This window comes from Hirundo rustica, chromosome 16 (genome assembly GCF_015227805.2).
Source record: "Hirundo rustica isolate bHirRus1 chromosome 16, bHirRus1.pri.v3, whole genome shotgun sequence".
Classification (NCBI taxonomy): Eukaryota; Metazoa; Chordata; class Aves; order Passeriformes; family Hirundinidae; genus Hirundo; species Hirundo rustica.
The window spans coordinates 4,217,271-4,241,537 of record NC_053465.1 but is presented as its reverse complement, the minus strand read 5'-3'; the positions used below and the strand labels follow the sequence as shown (position 1 = coordinate 4,241,537).

The 24,267-nt window shown below is 43.8% G+C and overlaps 1 protein-coding gene across 1 annotated transcript in view; it reads right to left on the bottom strand.

The window, feature by feature from the left end:
* Positions 1-24,038, bottom strand: part of CDH4 (cadherin 4) — a 419,139-nt gene extending 395,101 nt beyond the window's left edge. The window contains exons 1-2 of the mRNA XM_040079951.2: positions 23,936-24,038; positions 21,799-21,910 (exon numbers count right to left, since the gene is read on the bottom strand). Of these exons, the coding sequence (XP_039935885.1) occupies positions 21,799-21,910; positions 23,936-24,001 (178 nt within the window). The 5' untranslated portion in view covers positions 24,002-24,038. The remainder of the gene's footprint in view (positions 1-21,798; positions 21,911-23,935) is intronic.
* Between the last annotated feature and the right edge of the window lie 229 nt (positions 24,039-24,267).

The following is a 24,267-nucleotide window of genomic DNA, read 5'->3' as shown; positions in this document are numbered from 1 at the left end:
CTTTTAGAGGTGTGATCTCTAAATAAAAACTCCCCCTTGGCAAACAGAATTAGGATGTAGAAGGGCTACAGGACACCTGATTGCACATGCAAATTGGGTTGTTTGCTATCTAAAGGCACATATTTAACTCTCACAATTAATGGCAGGCAAAGAGAGCTTTATCTAAATTATTTGACCACTTTAGTGACAGCAGTATAAGCAACTTGTAAAAATTGTAAAAACTGGATTACAGCTGAGCGTTCCCTGCTCAGGTATCTGACTTGCAGGCTACTGTTTTATTCCAGTAATACTATTTTTATAACATGACACAGTTCTAAGCATTTGAATTAAATAAACACAGCACAAATATTTTGGCTCTACTGTAAACACGTGAAAATACTTTCTCGTGAATTGTTGGGTTGGTTTTTTTTTTTCCCCTTTCTGCTGCCTCAGTTACTATGATGTTTAGACTGTGCCTCATTAAAGCTGGGAGCAAAAGTAAAAAAGTTTTCAGCAGAAGCATTATTTTCAAAGTTCAAGAAATCTGTAATTCTAACTGATCTTCCACCTGGCATTAAATCTTCAAAGAATGTCAAAAAGTATCTTAGAAACTTGAGATGCCTGGCTGTATACAGAGAAGGAACAGATGCACCTCTGTAATTTGCCCATAAATAAGTAAAAATGAACTCATCAACTTTTCAGGGATAGTTGCATGCAAGCAGGCAGATTTTTTTTTTCCCCCTTTTCCTTTTCTTGTGTGTTTGTGGTTTATTTTTAGGGCTTTTTTTTTACAGTTTTTAAATATCTTTTGAACCAGACCTTACAGGGTGAGGGTAAAAACCGATGTGTTTGTTTTTAGAAACTTACTATGCAGCAGTGCCACCTCGTAACCTTCTGCTACTGCCTTTGGCCTCCAAATTCAGGGGGACCCATCTGTGGCAATAAACCACACATGCACAAAGTACATAACTTCTCCCAGAAATAGTGAAAGCTCCGTCTGCAAGAGCTTGCTTTAAGGTCACAGTAAGTCAGCTGCTGAGGAGAAGTTATCACCATAAATTAAACTATTCCTGAAACCCAGCAGACACTAAACTGAACTTTCCTAGTTCCCCCTGCTCCTTTTCGTCTCCAGTTTTGGGCATGCCTCTGAGGAGAAGTGCACACCCCTCTCTAAGCATTCATCTAGCTGAGCACAGAAGGGAAAGAAGAGAAAATCCATAAATTTGAAAGACATTTAGCTGTAAATTTTTAATGGTGAGAAATTTCGAAAGACGGATCTAAAATCAAGTTGCGGCCAATCCAAAACCACTTAGAGCACCCAAATTTGAACCTTCATCTTCATTCTTTACAGATTAATAAATACATTCTGACGGCTCTTCTTCCAGCTGATTAGACCTATTTCTTTAAAACGTAACGTAGGAGTAGTTAGAGGACCAAAGGACAAATTTTAAAGCATCCTTTAAAGTCACCTGTGCAGAAATGACACACCATTTGTGGCTTGCAAATTCAGAAGGAGTTAGCTACACGAGCAGAGGTGAGGAACTCCCACAGCAGGAAATCCTTCAGGCTGCAGGCATTCCCGAGCTTGACAAAAGCGTGTCTGGGTGGCTGATCAGATGGGGCATCACGCTGCTGCTTTGTTCTCTTCAGTAGGCTGTGCTGGGTTCCGTAATGAGCCTCAACACCGACGTCTGAACAGCACATCTAGGGAGGAATCCTTTCACTGCCTTATCGAGAAGGCGCAGAATGAAAAGAAACAAAGGGATCAGCTGGTTTCTGCTAAAGCGTCCCGGTGCCAATTACCAAGCTGAGAATGGAGTAAGATGTTCATCAGGGGTGAGAGCACATGAGCTCTGCCACTGCAGATGTGATTTCCCCTTATCTCGTGTCATGAGATGGGCACGCTTCTTTCCGTTTTCCTTGGTGTTTCCCAGTCCTCCTTGAGGAGCGCACAACCAGACATGGAGAACCTCCAGCGGTGCGGGAGCAGCTGGGACTGGGCAAGGTGCCAGCCAGCTCGGGGTGTCTGTCCTGCTCTAAAAGCCACGTGTGGGATCACTGCCTCCCACCCAGCTGCAGAGAGGTGTAAGCTCCCACTTCTCCTTTAATATTTTCTCCCATTCATAGATATCAAGCTTGAAGAACCTTCTTCGTCAATTATTTGGGTCTAGAGGGTGCCTTCTCCCCTTTCTGAAAAAAACCCGGTCCTTAAAGAAAACAGTAACACAGAAACCTCAAACCAAAACCTAAAGACACCAAAAATTCCTGAACGGATTTCTGTATCAACCTGCTCTAAAACATCATCTGAGCCGGAGGCTGAGCAGCTACACAAAGGCATCTCCTGTTTGTTTTATTAATTATTGACTTCAAGATAAAAGCTGGGAGACCCCACACAGGGCCGGGATCCAACTGTGCCATTTGCTTTATAAATTCAGGTCAGGAAATTGGTGATCTTCATCTCAGAGAATATTTGCAATCTAAGAAAAGATCAAGAGGCAGACAAAGAAGAAGTCAAGTGCACAACTGAACCAGTGTTTGTCAGTAAGTAAGAACAATACACATTTAGTTTTCAGGTTGTTTTTATTTGAAGACATTTATTTCTGTCACATCCTGACAGAACTAATAGTAATTCTTCACATGTACAGCTGGAAAGGAGCAGGATGTCTGATACCTGACAGACATCCATCACTTTTGCCACAGGTTATACACAAGTCCTCAATAGAGAGGACTACAACAGAGAATATATCTCACATCTGAATTTGAGGAAATAGTTTTGAGCAGTATTCCCCTCCTTCTATAAGCTTTGATCAAGGAGACTCAAGAAATATGTTCTACCATGCTTTGATTTCACTTGAGGGCTTTTTGTTATTTAAATAGTGAATAAAGATGACAGGCAAAGAGTCTAATTAGCACAAATATCTTGTTTCCTGAAACTTCAGGCAATTTTTAAACATCTCCTGCTCAGTGTTATTAGGAAGCTCTCAACTCCCAACCCTGAGCTAGAGTGGGTCTTTTGTCACAAAAGATACTTTTCCCTTCCATCTCTGGGAGGAAATAAGGGATCCCCTCCCGCACCATCCCTGCTCTCCCACGTGGGAGTGGAGGGGCAGCGGGATCCTGGGATGCTCTCACATTCCAGAGGGTCGGTGGATTCTACAGGGCTAAAGCACATCTGCTGGGGGTCACTCACTCCCCATTTGCAAAGCTCAAGGGTCAAAGCATATTTCATTTCACTTGGTGTCTCGCTCCAAGGGCAATTCCCCCACCTGTTGGAAAATCCATCAGGGCTCTTCCCAAACCTCACGTGTTTTGGTTCTCTGTCAAAATCCTGATATTCCCTTTGCCTGTAAAGATTCAACAATCACAAGCATAAAGCACAAACAACCTCTGTGGATCAGCAGGACTTTATGACAAGAAGATTCTTGTATTTGGCTAAGAATATGCCAAAATGAATCACGACAAACTTTACTAACGCATAAAAGCCATCACTGCTGGACTGCCCTCAGCCTGAAGCGTGAGGTGACAGAGCCCTCGCGGCATCAAGAGCTTGTGATAATTGAAGTCTGAAAATATTTCACAGAACAGCTGAAATACCAATTTATATTTAAAGAATATATTGAACTACCACAGATCACATGAAAAGGGGGACTAGAGCTTATCTATTTTGCTGCTGAACTTTCAGCTCAGCATTTAACGAAAGGCCATCTAGTTTGAACCTAGATAAGTCGGAAAGATTATTCAACTAATGTCTTCTCTGTAAAACCGCAGCTCTGGTGCTAATAAGGGAATTTAATTAGTGGACAAACCTTGACAGCAATCCGTTTCCAATACACTTAGTATTGGAAAAGGTCTGGGAGTTCCAAGATTTGTAGGAGAAATCCACTACTCAAGTTAATGTGGAAAAATATCCGAAAGTTTTGACTCACCAAGACGTAGGCTTCTGTTTTTCTGACTTTATTTGTGACACACATCACATTACCAACAATGGCACCAACAGATGAAGCCCCTGTTCCAAATGCACACACTATAATGTTTGAGCAGAGCTGATTTTTCCCTCTGCATTGGTAAATCTCACGAATTCCCTGGAAATCAGCTGAGGACCACAGCCTATCCAGCAGTGCTTCCACACGGGACACCCAGTGCTTCACCTCCCAAAGCCCCAGGACAGAGCAGAGCTGCTGAGCACAAGGGCTCGGTACAACCCCAAAGCAGGATCTCTTTTAGGGAATTTACAATAAAAAAAACCAACATGCACACAGACCAAAGATACAGAATAAAAAAAAAAGCACAAAGCCAGTACTTTCTAAAATTGTAGAGGGAGCCAGCCTGCCAGCAGGCTGATGAAACACCTGAGATAAAGTAGCGCAATCAATAACAGCGCTGCACCTTTAAAAACCAGCAAGTACAACGCGATCAATTCATATCTTGGTGAACCAGCGTAATAAAAATCTGCAACTACAATAAGCTAATTTAATGACACTTTATCAAGTGCTCACATTTCCAACCACTGTTGTTCACGGCAGAATGAAGCCTGTGTAAAAATATGTCATGAGTCAATATGGCATTCTGCTGAAGAGAAAAGACCCACATCATTAAAATCTTAAATAAGCTTTCATTAAATAGAATACATGAAATTAGCTCTTTCAAAAGAATTTAATTAGTCAACACATGCAGGTTGAACTCACAATCTGCCATTGTGGTCCTTTTAAGCCGTTCATTTTCTTAAAGCTTTGTCAGAAGAAGGATCTTTTTTTATTGCTATTATTTTTATAATATGGTGGGAAAGCACAGCTCATTTATAAAAGGACAAAGTATCCCCTGCAAACAGCACGACACATCTCCATTGCTGCTCTGGATAGAGCACTGCCTTGTTAAGGCAATTTCAATCATTTTACGCATCTTCATTAAGTCAGAGATACGGTTCAGCTTTTCACAGAGAAAAACCTCAGCAGCTGCAGAGAAAAGGAGGGACAACAGATTCTTAAACAGAAAAGAGAAATTACCAGTTATCTAGCTTGAAATGAAGCCTCTGGGAAGCCCCATCTGCAGTCTCAGTCATTACAAATCACAATAATTACGTGAGCTCTCAGCCCATATATAAAATTTCAATACCTATGAAGAGCTGCAATACTGCAACGTCCACAACACAGAAACACTGCCAGCTCATTTTGCCAGGCTTCAGGCTACTTGTAACACCGGGAGAAGATGAATCAATAAAATGTTATCAGTAAAACAGTTTGATTCCTGCACAGTTAAGCGCACGGCCACTTCTATATTTCAATCCCCTCAGGTCAATATAATTTTACACAGTTACCCAATTCTCAGCAGTGAAATGATACTGGTAGATGTTTCAGATATTCTAAAGCACTTATTTCTACATGGGGGGGAAAAGAAAAGAAGGAAAAAAAAAAAAATCTCGTTTCCTATCTGGTTCAAAGTTGAGTTTCTAGACCAGTCTTAAATGCCAACTCTTTACTCCAAGTCCAGCAAATTAAGTCACTCTGAACAGTTCCCTCAGCCAAATCCTGGGTGTCCTACTCACCCAGTGCTTAAACAGGCATTTGGGAAGAAAAACAAGTCAAATCTGGACTTGGCCTTTCAGTTAAACTAAGTCTGAGACATGAAATAAGATGTAATTTCTGCCTACTCAAGAAAATCTGCCCATTTAAGCAAATTGAACTATTCACCAATAAATTCTGCTAGGTTTAGTCACCACAAGGGCTGAAGAAATTCTAAATGCAGCTGACAAAGACTAACTGCACAGTTAGTACAACATTTTGCCTCATACCCAGATAATTCCTCATGCATGCTCTGAACTTCCAGCTTCCCACCTGGGTCTGCAATAAAATAATGCCTCAGGTTAATCACATACCTCCAGAGAGCTGCATTTTTTGCACAAATAGGAGCAACAAGTGTGCTTCTAAACCCAAGGAAGAAATAATCATGCCTAATAAACTACAGTGCTCTAGAGACGGGGAATTCTCACAGGGAATCTCTTTTTAGATCCAAGTCCACCTTCCTTGACTTGACAACATCCTAATAAAACAGAATAAACCTGTTACTGGACCAGCCACGGGCACTGTGCAACTGACTGCAGCTGGACAGGACCTTAGCCCCAAAAAGCAAAAAATACTCTCTATTTTATTTAATTTAATTTCATTTCACTACCAATTTCACCTCATTTGTCTGCTTTGTTAACTCCTGCACTATAGATAACACCACAGCACTCAAAGGCAAAACATACTTTTTGGGATTTTTTTTTAATTGTAATACAAGACTGTTTATTCCCACATTCAGTTCTCAGCAAAAGTAATGAACATTTTAATAACAAGAAGATCCATAAAGCACCATCTTCTGTCCTGTCACAGCTCTTTTAAAAGGCTTGCTTAATTTTCAATACTTTGAGGATGGTGGAAATATCTGAGGAACAAAGTTCCCCAGTTTATATGGTGCAATTCCCTTGCCACATGTGCCTTATTGGGAAATTACATGGATTTCCCAAATACTGGCACTAAATTTTTTACTAGCTTAAAAATTAGCAGAAAAGGCCCAACTGCTAAGAAATAAAGCACACAAATGTATGGAAATACAAAGCTGCACTAACCCATTAATTTTTATATTTTGTTATATCACCAAAACTGTTCTCATTACTTTCTTCTGAACAAGTTTCATAATTGCAAAATTCTCAGGCAGTAAAACTTAAGTGATCTCCATCCTCTGCTTTCCTCCTAAATAATGAGCCAACCACCACAGACAGGAGGAAGAAGCCTGTCTATTTTACTAGAAGACTGAGCTCATGAAAATCCAACTGCATCAATCCTTCTTTTATTATTCTTTCAAACTTCCCAAATCAAATAACTTTCTTGAGCTTGGCTGGAGCCTTCTGAATAGAAATTCCACTGGGGAAAGAGGTTTTAGATTAACAGCACAATACATTCAGAAATCAATAGATAAACCCTCCGTGCAGCAGCTCTACCAGAGTCCATGAGACTGAACTAGGGCTCAGAAAATAGAACAAACCACTCAGAAACAAATTTCCTAAGCTGCTCACTTTTGTTTTTGCACTGAAACCAGCAACATGAACTTCACCTCTGTATCACACTCACAGAATTGTTGCCTGATGGTCTGATTCAAGCATACTTTTTTACTTGCAAAAATATATTCGTCTTTGCATTAAAAACAGAGGTTTTTGTTTGGCAGTGCTTTTCTCTTTATTTCTAAACTACAGAGATAAAGCTGAAAGGCAATAATGCAACTCCAAGATAACCACATGTGGGGTGTCCATCCTCATTTTATGCTTTAAGCTATGAAACACTGTGATTGGAAGTCAGCTGAGGGAGAAGGGACAGAGTGAAGCTTCTAAATCTACAGAGAAAATTCTTTAAGCCTAGTCTCAACGTCAGTCCAACATCTGGCTTAGACAGGATCAGCTTAGCTTGTTCTCTCTGCTGGAAGCAGGATGGATTTCACTGGATCTGTTTGACCTTTTCTCTCCTCATTAACAGTTGTTTTCTCCCTTTGCCACAGTCCCTTTTGCAATTGTGAGGCTTGGAGGGGAAAGGGTAAATCAGAGCAAGAGCAGGACTTGGCCAAAGACAGTCGGACCAATTTCACTGCGAGCTGCAGTGGTGGAGCCCAAGCGCAGAGCACAGCAGAGCTGGCTCTGCTCTGGGAATACACAAAGCCAGAGAACAGAAAACACGCTTCTGCCTCTGCCCATGTGCCTGTTCCAGCAGTCACAGGCACCCCAGCTCTGTAGGACGTGAAGAGGGCACAGCTCACCACAAAGGGCATCTCCCCACTGCTCCCCCTCGGCTCAGCTCCAAACCTGCTCAGATTGGATGAGAGATGCACCTGTACTGAGACACAAAGGGAAATGGATTTCCCCAAATTTTGGTAAGCTGGAACAGCTCTGATGGCACAAGCCCCCTGCCTCCCTGGTGCTCCTGCTGTGGTATACTCATTAAACCCCACATTCATTATTTATTATCCTGCATTTCTGTAAGGCAAATCTAAAGAAACGTTGCCATGACAAACACACACAGTGGAGTTTTCATACTAACCTGATCCCCGTGATGTCCCTTCCCTCCATTCCCAGAGCCCCACTTCAGTGTATCTCAACAAGACAATCAAAATATTTCCAGTCCTGCTGCCGTGAGCCTCACAAAGGGGCCAAGTGCCAAATCCAAAAATCCTTTGCAGCAAAGCAGAGGCGCTTTACGCACAGCCAGACCTCTCAGATGCCATGGGCTAGGATACCATGTTATAAGGCTGTAAAACTATGGCCTGTGGCTCCAGTCCAGCCTGCAGAGTAATTTAATCTAACTCACAAAGAAATCAGGAAAATGGCCTCTGCTGTGCTGAATCAGCAGTGCTGGAAGCCGTGCCACCCTCTATCAGCTCGTAAGAGAGCGCTTTGTCCACGGTGCCAACTCTGTGTAGAGCAGCTATTGGGCAGAAGAAAGGACCAGCAGGAATATTATGTGCCAGATTTTCAGTAGATGTAAGTCAGGATACTTCCAACGACTTAAGGAGCTGCACCGATTTACATCATTTCAGGATTATCTGGATTTACATCCACTGGAAGTTACACTTCTTTCTCTTTTTTTTTTTTTTGTCTTTTAATTAAAAGAATGGTGTAGACTTGGCAGCAGTACAAGCCTTCAAGAGACTAAGATCTGGGAAGGATCCTGAAAAAGTTTCAGGCTCAGGGAATGGCAATAAGCCATTTTTATTTTAAAAATATACAGTGGCCAAATTGAAATTCACAGGATGTATATAAATTCTGATCTATACATGAGGAATATACATAAGCATATATTTTCACTAGTTACACTGGAGCTCCCTAAATATAACAATGGCAAAAGAACAGCAATAAATGAAAACTTTGTTCATTCAATCTGGTTATATATCACGAAAAACTATCAGCACAGATGTTATCCCTATTTATGAGTCACAACCAGTGCCAAAACAAATGCCATGTATTACTTAATTTTTTTTTTTCCTAGCTGCAAGTGCCAAAAAAATGACTGCCACTGGGATTAGGAAAAAAACACACAAATGGAAAAAAAAAAGGGGTGCTGCTCATGAGGAAGCAAGCCAACTTGGCAAAGTTTGGTTTGCTCTGATTCCCAAATAAACTCAGAACGAGCACAACATGTCTTGTGACCTGAGAGCAGTTTTTGTTGCTCATCTGCTCACCTCTGAAAAACAGATCCATCATAAACTTTAAAAAATCTGCCTAAAACCGCCCTCAGAAATGTGCACACATCTCACTTGGTACCTACCGATGACCATGATGGGGAGAGAACAGAAGGAAAGTGGGAATCTGGTGCCTGAGATCCTGAAATGGGGAACAGATTGATGTTTAAAGATGAAAAGTGAACAGGACCTGTAGGTATGGCCACAGCTGCTCCTCAAGCTCTTTCCATGGCACAGTGACCCACTCCCAGCCCAGCTGAACCTTCAGAAACACGTGAAAACAGGCTTATAAAAAAAACCAGGCCACTGTGAGCAGTGCAGTTCAGCTGATGTGTTACACGAGAACTTAAAAATAAATTGTTCCAAAAGCCACTTCAGGAAAGAAAAACATCAGGCAAAATGCCTCTGTACTGAAGGAATGCAGCCTCATTCCATCACATCTTTTTCACCACTCACCTCTGAACAGGTCAGTTTTAAATCTCCTCCTTCCAATGAGTCCAATTTAAATGTGCTCTTCAAAGGCTTCTGCAATTTTAGGAGTATTAAATTTTATACCTCCTAAGCTGTTTATTAGCTGAGGAACTACTTAATAGACATCCACCAGAAACTAACTTTTTTGAGCATGTGTTACAGATTTTGATATCTAACACTGAGGTTTTTTCTTTACTTTTTGTTGTTGGATTGTTTGGTTTCTTCGTTTTCCCTTTTTCAGGACAGCTCTCCTAAGAACAGGTTTCTCTGTGTGTGGATTCCCTACAAATTTCTCCTGGAAGTGCAGACAGATATACTGCAATAAAAGCCTGCTCACAAGGGACCCCGATGCAGATGAAAGGTCAAAAAACCACTTAGACTGTAATAAACTGTTGCAGAAATATTGTCTTTGCTTTAAGTCTCTGTAATCTGCACCACCTCTGGTGTTGTCCAGACCCAACATGAAGCCCAGTTCCCTGGGGGACCCAGAGCTCCAGGCACCCACAATTCTTCTTCCAACCCACCCTTATTTTAATTTTCTATTTATTTTTCTTCCAAAATATCCCCAATCCATAGATGTCAAACTCTCCCCCTTACAGTTGCACTGCCAAAGGACACAAGTGCTGCATTAAGAGAACTTTGCTTCATCATCACATCTCCCAGGCAGTGAAACTTGCTCTATTATTGCTCAGGTAAAATTGGCTGTGCCACCCTTGGTCTGTTCTGCTGCTCTTAAACAGGATGCAGCCAACGTTATGTCTCAATTCCCAGCAGAAAGGAAAAATAAAGCTTTGTTTTATTGAAAATGCAGGAATATTCATTCCGGTGAAACGCCTCACCTGCACTGATCTCTGCCAAAAGCAGCCCAGTTTATTCAGCACTCACAGGAGCCCCCACAGTGCCAGGCCCTGGGGATTCAGTGAGCAGGGTGGGATTAAACCAGACATTGCCCACACAGCCCTCCTCTGAGAGCATCAGAGAATTGCTGAGCCTGGAAACGCCCTCAAAGATCAACCATTCACTGCCCCATGTCCCCAGGCTCCACATCCTCATGGCTTTTAAACCCCCAGGGATGGAGACTCCGCCACTGCCCTGGGCAGCTGTGCCAGTGTTTAAAAACCTCTTCGGTGAAGAAGTATTTTACTCTGTCCAACCTGAATCTCCTCACTTTCTTCTCCTTGTCAGGAGGTCTCAAAACCACCCAGTACAACGGGAGTAGTCTGCTTGCCAGCAGATATAGCAACCAGCCTTTTAACTTTGAATTTCTCTTATATCTGAGACTCCGGGCAAACCAAAAAAAAAAAAAAAATCTTTCAGTAAACTTTGCATAGAGATAATCAATCTCCCATTCAGTTATTTGAACAGGCATCGAGAGTTTAGCGTTCCAGAGTTCACTGAACTTCTCCTGACGAGGGTCTCTTCTTGCAGTTTGGAAAGAGGATGGGGAAATCTTTGGGTGCAATCCAAACAGTTTTTATAGCTGCAATCATCGAATATTTCATCATTCCAAATCTTGCCTTGACCTATAGCTTCTCCTCCATCCTATCAACCATACACATTTTTCTTCATCCTCAACCTGTCCCTTCTGTCCACAGGCAAAGGAATAATCCAAACAATAGGAAAAATCCTTTTTTTTTAATAATGCCATTTACCTCCATTGCTTCAGCCTCTACAGAGGACCAAAAGCAACTATTGAGTCAATTGAAAAAAATGTTCAGAAGCCCCCTAAAAAGGTAAAGAAGTGGAAGTTTAATTTCCAAAAATAATTTGGGCACAAAATAAAAATATTCAAGGTTTATGGAGATGAGCAAAACAGTTGCCTTTCATGTGTAATTGTGTAAACCTGTTCTGAAGGGAGCAGAGCAACCAGACAGCAACATCCGGCTCCTAAAAGACAAGCAAGCAGGGCCACAGGGTCTGAAACAATGACTTTTTCTGCCTCCCCAGGGAAGGATTTTCACTGGGAGCAAAATACTGGAAATCCTCTAGCCCAGCTCTTTTTCCCATTAAATTGAGATGCTCCAGAAGGTTTCAGCAGAGTCTCTTCCTGCAGCACAGGGAGCAGCAGGCATCTGCCTTTCTTCAGCTACCAAAACACACAGGCGTGATGGGCAAAATTAAAGAGAGACACTTAACAGTAAAACATTTAAGTGTGGGCTAGGCCTCCTAAAAAGCCCTGTGAATAATACAGATCTGTAAAAACAGGCAGTGCAACACCCAGCTGGTTTGTGTAGGGTGAACACCTTTGCTTTCCTCACCTTCCAAGATGAGCTGGGAAATGTGAACACAGCAAAGGTGGAAATCCCCAGTCAGCAGTGGAAACAGATTATACCAGAGTCCATACTCCACATCCAGGTACAACACTGCTTGAGCTTTAATTTAATCCTGTTCTTTCAGCTCACATTGGGATTAGTAACAGCTCTGTCCATAACAATGTCTTTTAGGGAGCAGACCTCCAGCATCCTGAGGAAAGCCAACCTGAACATTTTGTCCTGTAGCCTGGCCACAGCTCTGATCCAGAAGCTGAGTTGGGGCACTTAAACAACTCAGTGGGCAGAGAATTCCAGCAGTCCTTCCCCTCCAACAGCAACAGCATTTTATAGAAATTCCATGAACCAAACCTAGGCTTTTAACCTGGAATGCCTCTAGATGGTGAAAATTCAAAGGTCCCGATGTTTGTAATAAAAGTCAGGAAAAGTACTGACAACTGAAGACATTTGGAATTGTGTTTCTACGGATCCCAACAGACAACATCAAGACATTATAAAGGCTCTGTTGACCAAGCCATCATTCCGAGTTTAGTTACAGAAATAACTTTACCCAGAGCATGTTTTAATGGTGCACGGTTATGCTCTCTCACGTGGACCCTGCCACAGCCTGTTTTGAACTGGGTTTGTTCAATCCTTTATTAACAGAACAGATAAAGGAACACGGCATATGCTTGTTGCATCTGCAAACCATACACACGCAGGATGCAACTGCAACGCTGCTGGATGTCGAGCTCAGAATTCAAAACAATCCCAACCAGTTAGAAAAGGCTGATGATAAAACAAAAACAAGATGTAATTCAACAGAAGAGGAGTAAGGTAAGATTCAGCGGGATTAATCAACTGCACATATAGAAAATGACTGGGTAGGTAGCAGTTCATCACAAAACGATGTGGGAGGTTATACTGGATCACAAGCTGAACATGAGTCAACAGTATCACACTGCTAAGAAAAAAAGCAATCATCACATTAGATAAATCAAGTGGAGTATTGCCTGCAAAACAGGCAAAGTAATATTCCCTGTCTGTTCAGCACTGTGAGACTTGGCTGGCAGCCTCACTTCAACCTGGAGTATCATGTTAGTAACAAAGACAAGGGCTCAGAGGAGGGAGCCAAGCACGACACACAAGAGGCAACAAATGAGAGGTTCAGCCTAGAGACCCTGAAAAAGAAATATTTTCAAATGTGTTGAGGGGCGTACAAAAAAAAAAAAAAAACAAACAAACAAAAAAACCCCAGCAATTGTTCTGTGCGTCCATGACAAATACAAACAGGTTTAAATTGCATCAAGAGAGCACCACTTAAACTCAGAGGAAGGAAAGGGAAACAATGTAATAGATTTGCTTTGGTCCCCACCAAGGGATCTTCAAGCCCCCATCAGGGACAAAGCTGTTCCAAAGGAGCTGCTGTGCCCTGGGGAAGGAGCATGAACCAGAAATCCTCCTGAGCTCCTCCAGCCTGGGCTCTGAGCCCAGGAAACACCAACACACAGGTCCGGGTGACACCACAAACAGCTCTTGGTGAAATCAGTGAGACTCACAGACAGAACTGTGTTATGACGGAACTGTGTTATACAGTTACCTGTTAACCCCCACCAACTACATCAGGAACAAACAGGTTATTAAATTTCATACTTTAAACCAGTCCTAATTTGCACTTTATCACCTGTAGCAATTTCTTTATTTTCCATCTTCCCAAGCTTGCATGTTTTTTGTTTCATATACCGATAATCCCAATATGCTTTTCTTCCTATATGGTGAAGTAAACAGACATTTGTTTCACTGACCTGCCTTTTGTGATTCTCTACACATGAATTGACAGAGAGAGCTGATTCACAGCTCTGTATAGAACAATTCTCCTATATCTTGACTATTTATCTGCGGATAATTGCTGCATTCATAATTATTTTAAAGACAACTCCGTTTAATAAGGATCAGAATTACTACGAGACAAACTCGTTGTAACAAAATTTTAGCCTAAAAGTAATTTTTGTGACTAACCTCTGAACTGCTAGGAAATTGTGATTTATAATAGGCATAGTAATAGCTTTTAATGACCGCAGCGCTTCTGGGTATCGATGAAAACATAAAAAACTGGCTCATTTCAAAGCAGAAAAGGCATCTATTTTACTTTTTTTTTCTCCTTCATGGGTGGCCCGTACATATCTGCGGGGTCCTTGGAGGAGCTCTGTGTGCTGCACACAGCGGCTGCAGCTGATGTGACCCCTGCGAGCAGCACAACCAGCGCAGCACTGAGCTGCTGCCACTGGCTCTCTGTGACAGAACCCTGGCACGTGGGGAGCAACAGTGGCAGCAGAGCAGCGAGGGCATGGGAAAAAAAAAAAAAAAAAAAAAAAAAAAAAAGAGAGATTTTTTTCATTGGAAAGGAGCGGGAAAGGGGAATGTGGATGCTGCAGCCTGGGGTCACGGGCAGCTGGGTGTTCCCAGTGACAGCGCAGCCCATATGCCAGAGCATTTGCCACTTCCTGCTCCCTCTGTGCAACTGCAATCCAAAATTAACCAATAAATTAGGGGTAATGAATCTAAACAAGAAAAATCGCAGGCCTGTGGCAAAGAGAGATCTTGTTCAGCCCAAGCGTTTTTCGTGTCGCAGAAAACTTGCTTAGGAAACAAACATCCCCCTGAAAGAAGCGAAGTAGCTGGTTATAAGACAAATATTTTGGGTTAAACAGTAACTCCACATGTTTTCTTTCATTCTGCTAAAAATAAAGAGGAAACTGAGTGCTTTTTCAATGTAAGTGTAAATTTCCTTCTGCCAGGAGACAAACTATGCCTAGGTTAAGTCTGGACATTAATGGAAGCAAACAGCTGAATGCTGGTCCCTGGTGTTTCAATTATTCCCTCTTTGGAGGTGGTGCTTCCAAGAAATTAGAGAAACACCATTTCCCAGTACAGGTCATGTTTTGCAGGCTGTTGCAATGTTTTTATTTAAAGCTGTGGGGTTTATATTTGAAGAGAAGCTCAGTTCATCCCTCTGTTTTTTCACCTGTTCACCTGCAGTGTTTCCCAGGGTCAGAGCCCAGTGCAGGCTGCAGAGCTGCTTGCCCAAGCCCCTGCTCAGCACAGGGACAGCCAAAGCAGGCTCCAGGACCACGTCCAGGCGGCTTCTAAGCATCTCCACGAACAGAAACTTAATGGCATCACTGAGAAACCTCCTCCAGCATCTGGCAAGCCTCATACTGAAAGCTTCTTCCCACATCTAAGTGCAATGTCCTGCATTTCAGTGCTGGTGCCCATTTTCTTCTGCCCTTCCTCTGTGCACCTCAGCTCAACACACTCTGATAAGGAATTTATACACAATTATAAAGTCTTCTCTTCTCCAGGCTAGACAATCCCAGCCCTCTCAGCCTCTCCTTTCAGAAATACTAATAAATAAATATGAAAACAAAGTATTTAAACAAATACATCACGGCACCCTGAGCAGTAAGAAATCCCTGCCTTGGCAGGGCTGGCCAAGGACACTTCTGGAAAAGCAATGCTGGGTGTCATGTAGGCACCAAAATGTGAAGCCAAATCCTCTTCAGATTCTTTGGCTAGGGCGCAAGAGGTTTACATACACAAAAAGAGATACAGGTCAATTCCATCGAGCCTGCAGAGATTCCTCCTGCACTCCTGCAGTGCTCCACATCAGGATCCTGGGGAAATCTGTCTGGAATCAGCCCCCTGTCAAACCACTCAAAGCTGGAGTTCCCAGAGGCAAGGACGGGTCTTTGCTTTTCAAACACCACTTTCTAGTCTTAGTTCTTACTATTTCCATTTGCTGAAAATGAAAAAAATTCCACTTGATACAGTGCTGGCCCTAATTCTGAATATACCAGTAACCTCAAATGAAACAGAAACTCCCTTCTTTCCCTGTGTTACTCAAATTATTTCTATGAGAAACATTAAGCAGCAGATTTCCAATGAAATCCTATCCTCTGTAGTTTTAATCTTTTCTTGCCCTTCAAATAAGACTTTTAAGTATTATCTATATTGCTAAAATATTCTATGAGCTGTGCACATGCTGCTGTGGAACCAAGCACTTCCCCAGCTTGAGTTTGCAATGAAATAAGCTCCCTCTAAAAAAAACATGAGACTCATTTCCAGGGTAGAAATTAAGTCAGAAGGAGGCCTGCACATAAATATCAATGAAATTAGGCAATGAGAACTGGCATTAGGTCAATGAAAATTAGGCAAGAAAATATTTCACTGCTAGAATAAATAAGTTTCAATTGCCACATGCAAAAACCGTAATTTCCAGAATGCTTTCAGCATCTGCTCTGCGAGATCAGAGCTCATGAGCTCTGTCAGCGATAGTCAATTCCTGTACAAAGAACTGACTTTAAAATTAACATTTTCCAAGCTTAAAAGACCTAAAGTGATCAGCTTAGTGTTCAAAACAACAGGTATTTCACAATAAATAACTAATTGATGCTGTTCCAGACACAGCTTATTTCTTAAAAGCCTAAGTACAAATAAAGAAATGAATAAATTATTCAACAGAACTTGTTGTTTCATCTTCTTCCTCAATATCTATTTAGAATGCCTAATTTGAAGCAGCACAATTTTCTAACAGACAAATCCCTGAAAAAAGAAGAGAAGCTTCAAGTCCGTTGTTGGAGAAGCAGATTTATTCAGATATAAATCAGTTAACTCCCCAGAATGCAGAAAAATGTAATTTTGCTTGGGTTTGAGGAATTTGGTTCAAAGCTCTGAACTAGAAAGCAATATATACAGTTATTAAACAGTGTAAGGGGATTAACTCTACAGAGTGTTATTGACTACTCCAGTCTCATTAACTGCAATTTTATTTAGATAAAAATGTCATCTTAAACATCATTCTTGTGTCAGAAGTTAGATCTGAAGAACAACATTAAAAATACATAGGCATCAGCAGCTCCCCGATCTGCAACAGCTCCTTCTGGGGTCTCCCCTGGAACTCGTGATGGAAATTGTGGTCTTGATTTGCAACATGCCCATCACGAGAAACTGCTTTGAAAAGAAGCTGTCCTGCAGAATGTGAGAAGTGTTTTCTGAGAGGCAGCTTCACTGGAGCTTGTACAAGCTGAGCACAGAGAGCTGATGCCTGTCTGCCTCTCTTTCCTCCAAGGAAGGAATGAAGAAAGGTGAGGACAAGAGCTCTGGGTTCCCAGCGGACGCTCTCCTACTTTTAGATTTTATTAGGGAACTGTGAAGCTAATTACACGTACAGTAGCTTCAGTAACTGCTTTCCATGCAGAATCACAGACCAGAAAATAATGAAAACACGAATGGAAAACCCTCTCTGCTTTTTTCTACTCTGAGCAGCTCGGAGAAGGCACTGGCTACTCCAGGAGGCTGCTGCAAGCACCGAGCAACCCTAAGAGCTGCTCAACAACCTCACCCAGCACCAGAACAAATCCCAACATTCCTCAGGCTCTTCCCTTTCCAAAAGCAGCCGTAGGACACACCAGAGGGCACAGGCATGACTGTGGGCAGGGAAGCCTCAGACATCCCCACTCTCTTCAGAGACACACTGACCTGCCTGTGGGAACCAAGCTCCTGCCAAAACTGACAGCAGATGCGTCCCTGGGGATTTTCTGGACTCGAAACCCAGGAAAAGTGGGAAGCCTACACCATCTACAGCATTCTCCACTACCCCAGGGAGACTGTGGATGCTGGGTACTTTGGTTTATGCAGTCAGTATTTTCTAAACAGTATTCACAGCCAGTTTTAATACTGGATGTGACAAGAGCTAAAAAGAATGGAGATTCTGAAATCTCAGTTGAGAGAACAAAAAGCTTTATACCACGAAGAACATCCTGCCACTAAAAAACTAACAAGCGATGATCTCCATAGTGAATTCTTATTAATAACAATAAAAAAAAAAAGAGGTATTCCAACAGAGCTTGTATGTATTTTGTTTTAAACCAAAAATTATGCTAGTAAAAAAAATCCTAGAATGGAAGCAATTACATTTTTATGCATTTGCATGAGCTTGGCTACCTTCGGTTTCAAACCTTTGCTTAGAGCAGAACATGCTGGCAGAGATTATTCATCTCGCCATATGAAAATAAACTGTGATTTGTCCCCAAACGTGGCTGCCCATGCAAGTGAAGCTCCCCTGCTCCACCAGCACAGGCACTGCTCGGGGTGGGCAAAGAACCATGGGTCACTGCAGATGAAGGGATGCACAGAGAACACAAAAAAGTGGCTGTACCTCTCATCTGCTCGTGTTGTCTGCTGTGAGCTGTTTTGTTTAGGTGTGTCTGAGAGGTGCTGGAGCCACACTGGAGCAATCACGCATTCAGCACCCTGATGTCATTCCACCCACTCCCAGTCTCACAGCGCGCCAATTCAGCCTGAACTTCTCATTTCAAAAAATGTCCTTTTTGATTAATTATAATCTTAAAAAACACTACAAAAAAAAAAAAAATCAAAAAGTGCAAAAAGCCAATGGCATGAGTATCATATTGCACACCACTTTCAGCATCCTACTCCTTCCTCCCCAAGAGGCTGCTGGTCCTCATCACTCCCAAACACTGAGTTCACATCAGGAATCAGATCCCCTGGGGACACTGCTGAACTGCTTCAGTGCAGCCCCACATGTCCCTGCTCCCCACCCCTCAGGGCCAATGTTCTCACCATGTTAAGTTAACGTGAATAATTAACAAAGAGGAAAAGATCCCTGTGCCGCAATGGTCCTCTGCCATACTGCACACATAGAGGTCTTTCCCTTAGGCTAAAGAATACTTAAGGAAGCTATCTTAAACGTTATCATGCACCAGTGATCAAGACTAAGTTTATTATCCTGCAAACAAAAACAAAGACAAAAAAAGTCTAACAGATTACACCCCAGTGGCTTTCATTAAGAGATGCAGTGATGGCATTTCTGAGGAAGGCACTGGCTCCACAAATCACCTCAGCTACCACCCCATCATCAGGCCACAGTGCTGGCAGTGATGTGCAGCGCGCGGTATTTGTGGCATTACTGGGGAAAACTATTTTAAGTCTAATTAACATGAAATTCTTAGAATGCAGATGCTTTTCATTTATACATAAAACAAAATGCCGTGACATTTCTCCCATCCATTTATCATAAACAAGTTAATTACTGTGTAACAAATAGCTCCTGCTAGAATCTGTATGTTTTGAGCATGTTAGAGAGCTGACTCAGGCAAATAAGATGAACCACAAAGTAGTAGCTAATAGCTTACGGCATACTTACAATAAAACAATGACTCTGAAAAAGCTCTTGTTGTCAAATTAAGGCTAAGCTATTTCCATTGGAATAAACCAATTATAAGCAGTCATTTTCTGTTTAACTTGATTCAAACCTAGAATACTATAAACACTTTCAGTTTGATGCATTCATAACAGTGCATACATTTGAGAGCTGGATATTGCAAAGCTTAAAAGGGAAATGCTAGGTTTATTTATTGCCACACAGCTCATCCCGAACCACGGAACATCCAAACCTCCCCACTGTGTGGAGGAATTTCACCACCATGCTGAGGTCTGCATGCTCCCTGATTTCTCATGGATAAACCTTTAGGGATAATCTGTCCCAGGACTGCCCACCTCTCCTTCCTAAGGACACGGTGAGCATTATCCATAAAAACCTCATGTCTGCTCCGTGAAATCCCCCGAGATCCACCCAAGCTACAGACATGCTTTTTTCCACCCCCTAGATTCCATGAAAGCACTGACAGGTGAATTTCTGCCTACTTTTTTTTTTTTTTTTTTTTTAATTCAGGCAAACAGTCCCATTTGGCCTGCAGATGAATTACTGAATGCTGATGAATAAGATGGTGGTAGCTGGCAGCAGAGCTGTGCGTGGTAAGATGGTGTGAAATAGTACATATGTCAATCTATCAAACATGATAATGTAAGCAATCTGAACCCATTTTTGGTCTGAACTATTGTACAATACTTCACCCAGATGGAAGAAAAGAGATAAACATTTTATGCTTCAGACACATCAAGTGCTAGGAAGTAAAATTAAACCTAAACTGGAAAACTACCAATTTTACATGCTAGAGTATATTTAAAGAACAACACAAACATGAAGAAGAATCTTCTTGCCTATTATTGTATAAATTAATTAGATATATTTGCTTCCTATGATAAACAACAGCATGTATTTGACTGTAGATTAAAAGGTGCAAAGATGATAGTTTACTTATTAGCAACCACAGCACTTGCACTTTTTATCTTCCTCCTTTTGTTGAGAAAATGCTTTTAAATCATGGAACCTGTGACAATGTTACCAGGACATGAATCTTACAAGTGGGGAATGGATATATAATGTCCCCAGGGTGAGTTCAGCCCTAAATCAGAGGCAGGTTTGCCATGACTAATGTAAAACTACAACTGGTCCCTAAAGGATAAAATCAAATAGAAATATATTTTCATTCAAATCAACTTGACAGCGTGCGTAAATATAATTTCATATTTAAAAATTATCAGTTAAACCAGCAATGAAATGACAGCCAGTGTGATGTTTTGAAAGTCACAGCCATCTAATGCCTCTGAACAGACCCTTCTGTTCCAGCCCTGTTGTCCACCTCCATAAACACAGCACAATTTATCAAGCACTAAACTGCAAAAAAACCACTCTTCTGAGCAAATATATTTACGACACGGCTTTCTACAGTACTCAGAGAACATTTTTTATCAAATAATTTGCAAAGCTAAAAGAGCATGAAATCTATTCAGTTTCCAGACTGACCTGTAAAGGCGCCTTTACGTTTTGGAAAAATTGCTACAAAGCGTGTAAACTGTTGGCATTTGGTCTCTTTAGGGTTGCATAATCTTGAGCTTGTCCATCTCAATTCCCTCTTTGGTTACCCTTCAAACTAAAAATAAACTCCCCAAGGTCTACTAATTAATGCCAGGCTGGTCAAGAGAATTCCTGAACAGCAACACTAAGGCAGCTGGGCACCGAAACAAAAGTGATTGCCAGCTCATGCAGAGCAGAAATGTCCAGTCCTGGATTCTGCTGAAGCCAGAGAGAACACTGACAACTCTCCCTCTCTTCTTAGAAAAATCAAAGTAATGAAGCAGGTGTTAGCTCTGGAGGAAGACAGAAATCCCAGCTTTCTGGCAGAGAGACATGCATGTGAGCAAAATGTACTCCGGAAAACACCGCAAAGGGTTTATAAAGCCTTGAACAGAGCACCAAGCCCTGATGTGCTCCCCAACTTCCTGGGGTGCTGGGGGGGCAGTGGGGTTCTGATCTTCAAAAGTTCTCCTGGAATAAAGTATTTTTTTGTGTCATGCAAATATAGAGTTCAATTATTTTTAACTTGAAAAGGAGACTGATCAATACACAGGATAATCTACTGTTATTCGGATTATGAAGACCTCTTAGAGTTTCAATAACAAAAGTGGTTATAATCCTGCAATTACTATAAAGCTAATTGGTAGTTTCTTTTCGCCTGTGTTTTCATGTTGTCAGTGGGGCAGTAATGAAAATGAATGCCACATTTGTGAACAGAATGTCTGTAGGCTTGTTTACCACATTTCCAACAACAACGTCTGCTTTATCATCCATTTCAAAGCAGAGATAATTTAGGGATCTTTGAATTTCATACATAAAAATACTTTCTAAAATATCAGATGCAGAGTTCCTTCAGACAGGGTGGGAGTGGGAGACTCAAGAGTGGAGCGATGACCTCGCACAGCGTAACAAACAATCCACCTGGAGCAGACGGCGCGCGGACCTGGAATGATTCATCTGTATTCAAAACTGTGCTCAGGTAAACCACTTAGTGTTTCATCCTCCTACAAACATAATTCTGCAGACAATTTCACCATCAAAACCAGCATCTTTAAGCCTCCTTTCACCTCCTGAAAACACAGTTATTGCAGAAGCTATTAAGCTTTTTATTCCACTTACCTTTGAGTAACTTCTGCCCTTCCATGATGTTCTGGGAGATGAATGCTGTGTAGTCTTGCTCTGAGAAGCCAGGCTTACATGTGGGTCTCACTGTAAGATCCCCATTGTGTGCCTACAAAAGCAAAACAAGGAAAACGCACACCGTGACTTCTGTCATTTGGGAAAACGTTTTGCACCCAGTGATGGCACGTTTAGCCATGAGCAAACCTGAACAGTAAAGTAGTGTGCAAGCAGAAGTTGCTTGTGTTACAGTGCCTGTCTGTTGGAGAGGATCCATACTGTAGCTGCAAAAAATAAAATGGGCCAGCAATAGTTGCCTGACTACAAGAGAGCATTGTTAGTAGGAAGACTGGAATACTGGGCACTGTCAGAAGAGAGGAGGAAACAAAGAGCAGCAATTCATCAAGGCGCTGTGCTCGCAAAGGCCTGATGTTGCAACATCCAAACCACCGAGGTTTGCTGCTGAGAAACCGGAGAGACCCCAGCATGAAAGGGGGAGAAACACGGGAGCCTGCGACCGGTTGAGGACACCCTTCCTTCCCCTTCACCCTTGCAGCAGCATCCCAAGCCCTGCCTGCTGCTGCCTCTGGGACCGTCCAAGCTCTGCTCTTGGGAAGGGATGGAGGGGATCCCAATTAAAAATGTAACTAGGCACAGAACCGCGCACAGCGTGCCAGCAGCCAGAGCGAAGCAGCCAACGAAACACTCAGCCGCAACTTTGGACTGAGCAGAGGATCCAGCCCCCGCCACAGGGACAGGACAGCCCAGTCCCAGCAGCCCAGGCTCCCCGGGATTCCCCGGCAGGGAAGGTCCCGGACCCCAGCTCCAAAGGAACTCGCTGACAGCACACAAGCCGGTGATTTATGCGGAGCGAGTGCCAGGTGATTTACGCACTAACAAGTGCTGGTGGCAGGGGATTTCTAACGCGCCCGGGCTGTCGGCAGAGCCAGCCAGAGCATCGCTTAGCGATGCTGCCGGCACCTCCGCCGCCTCCAGACCCGGCAGCGCCGGCTGAAGCCGGGGGACCGGGAGCGGCGCTTCCCCGGCAAAGTGCAACTCCAGGCGTGCACCTGCCTCCCCGGGGGGAGCATCGCAGCCCCCCGGGCCCCCCAAACACAGCCGCACACACACAGCGATGCATTAGAGAGAGAGGAGGGAAGAGGAGAGAAGGGTGCTTTCGGATGCGCTTAGTAAGCGGAACGCAAGCCAATGTACTCGGCTTAAAATCACGCTCGGGAGACGGATGCCAGCTACTGCATGGGAAGCGCAAGGAAGCGGCGGCTCTGTTGGAGTCTGACCGTGGCTGGCAAGATGTTGCCATTAGGAAACGTTTCAAAGGGTCTCACCGAGGATAGCGGGCTTTGAATCTGAAATCGCCCCTTTAATAGAGCGGTGCTGGCCAAACGAGAGCGCATCGGGGCTATTGCTGAGCACCCAGCAGCCTCCGCAAAAGGCTCGGGACATCCTCACGGATTCAACTTGGCACCGGGCGATCGAGGCAGAAAAATAAGCGGCTCTTGTTCCCGCAGCCAGCCCAGCCCGAAAGCCAGCAGCCGCCCGGCTCGCTCGGTAACACTGCAGCCACGCGTTCAAGGCGCTTGTTGATGTTCTACGGAAACCATTCAATTTCAGGCGGCGTGGGAATAAAGCCGTAAAAAATCCCGAACTTTTCAGAGCATCATCCCCCCGTTCCCGAGCACGATCCGAGCCCGCTCGGTGGGCTTGCGGGCTCGTAAAAATAAAAGTTCGGGGCTGCAGCGCGGAGCGGGACTCGGCGCGGAGCGGCCGCGGGGGCTCCGCGGGGCTCGGAGCGGCTCCGCGCCGGGACGCGCCGCTGCCCCCGAAGTTTCTCCGGCGTTGCGCAGCTCGGAGGGCAACTTGTGCCGGTACCGCGGCGGCACCTGAGCGGCGGCTCAGAAAAGAAAAAACCCAACAATTAAAAACTGCAACAGCGGCGATTCGGTTTCTAAAATATGGGGGGATGGGGAGCGAACCGGCGGAGCGGCGGGGGCAGCGGCAGGAGCTCCGCGCACCCACCAGCATCCTCACGCCCCGAGCCCGAAGTTGCCGCGGCGGGCGCGGAGGAGCCGCGGCGGGGACGGCTCCACGCCCCGCTTCCCCGGGGCGCCCCACTTACCGCCGCCGAGCCCCAGACGGGCAGGAGGAGCAGCAGCAGCAGCCGCCGCCTCGGGCCGGCCCTCATGTCGGCGGCGGGCGGAGCGGTGCGGAGCGGAGCGCAGCGGAGCCGGCCGCGTCCCGCCGCCGCTCCGGGCTGCAGGTGAAGCGCCCGCCGCGCGCCGCCGCCGCGCCCCGCCCCGCGCGCGGGCACGCGCCGCTTAAAGGGACAGGCACCGCCCGCGGCGCGGGCAGCGGGGGCGTGATGGTGGTGGTGGTGGTGGTGGTGATTGGGGTGATTGTGGTGGTGATGGTGGTGATGGTGATGGTGATGATTGTGGTGGTGATGGTGGT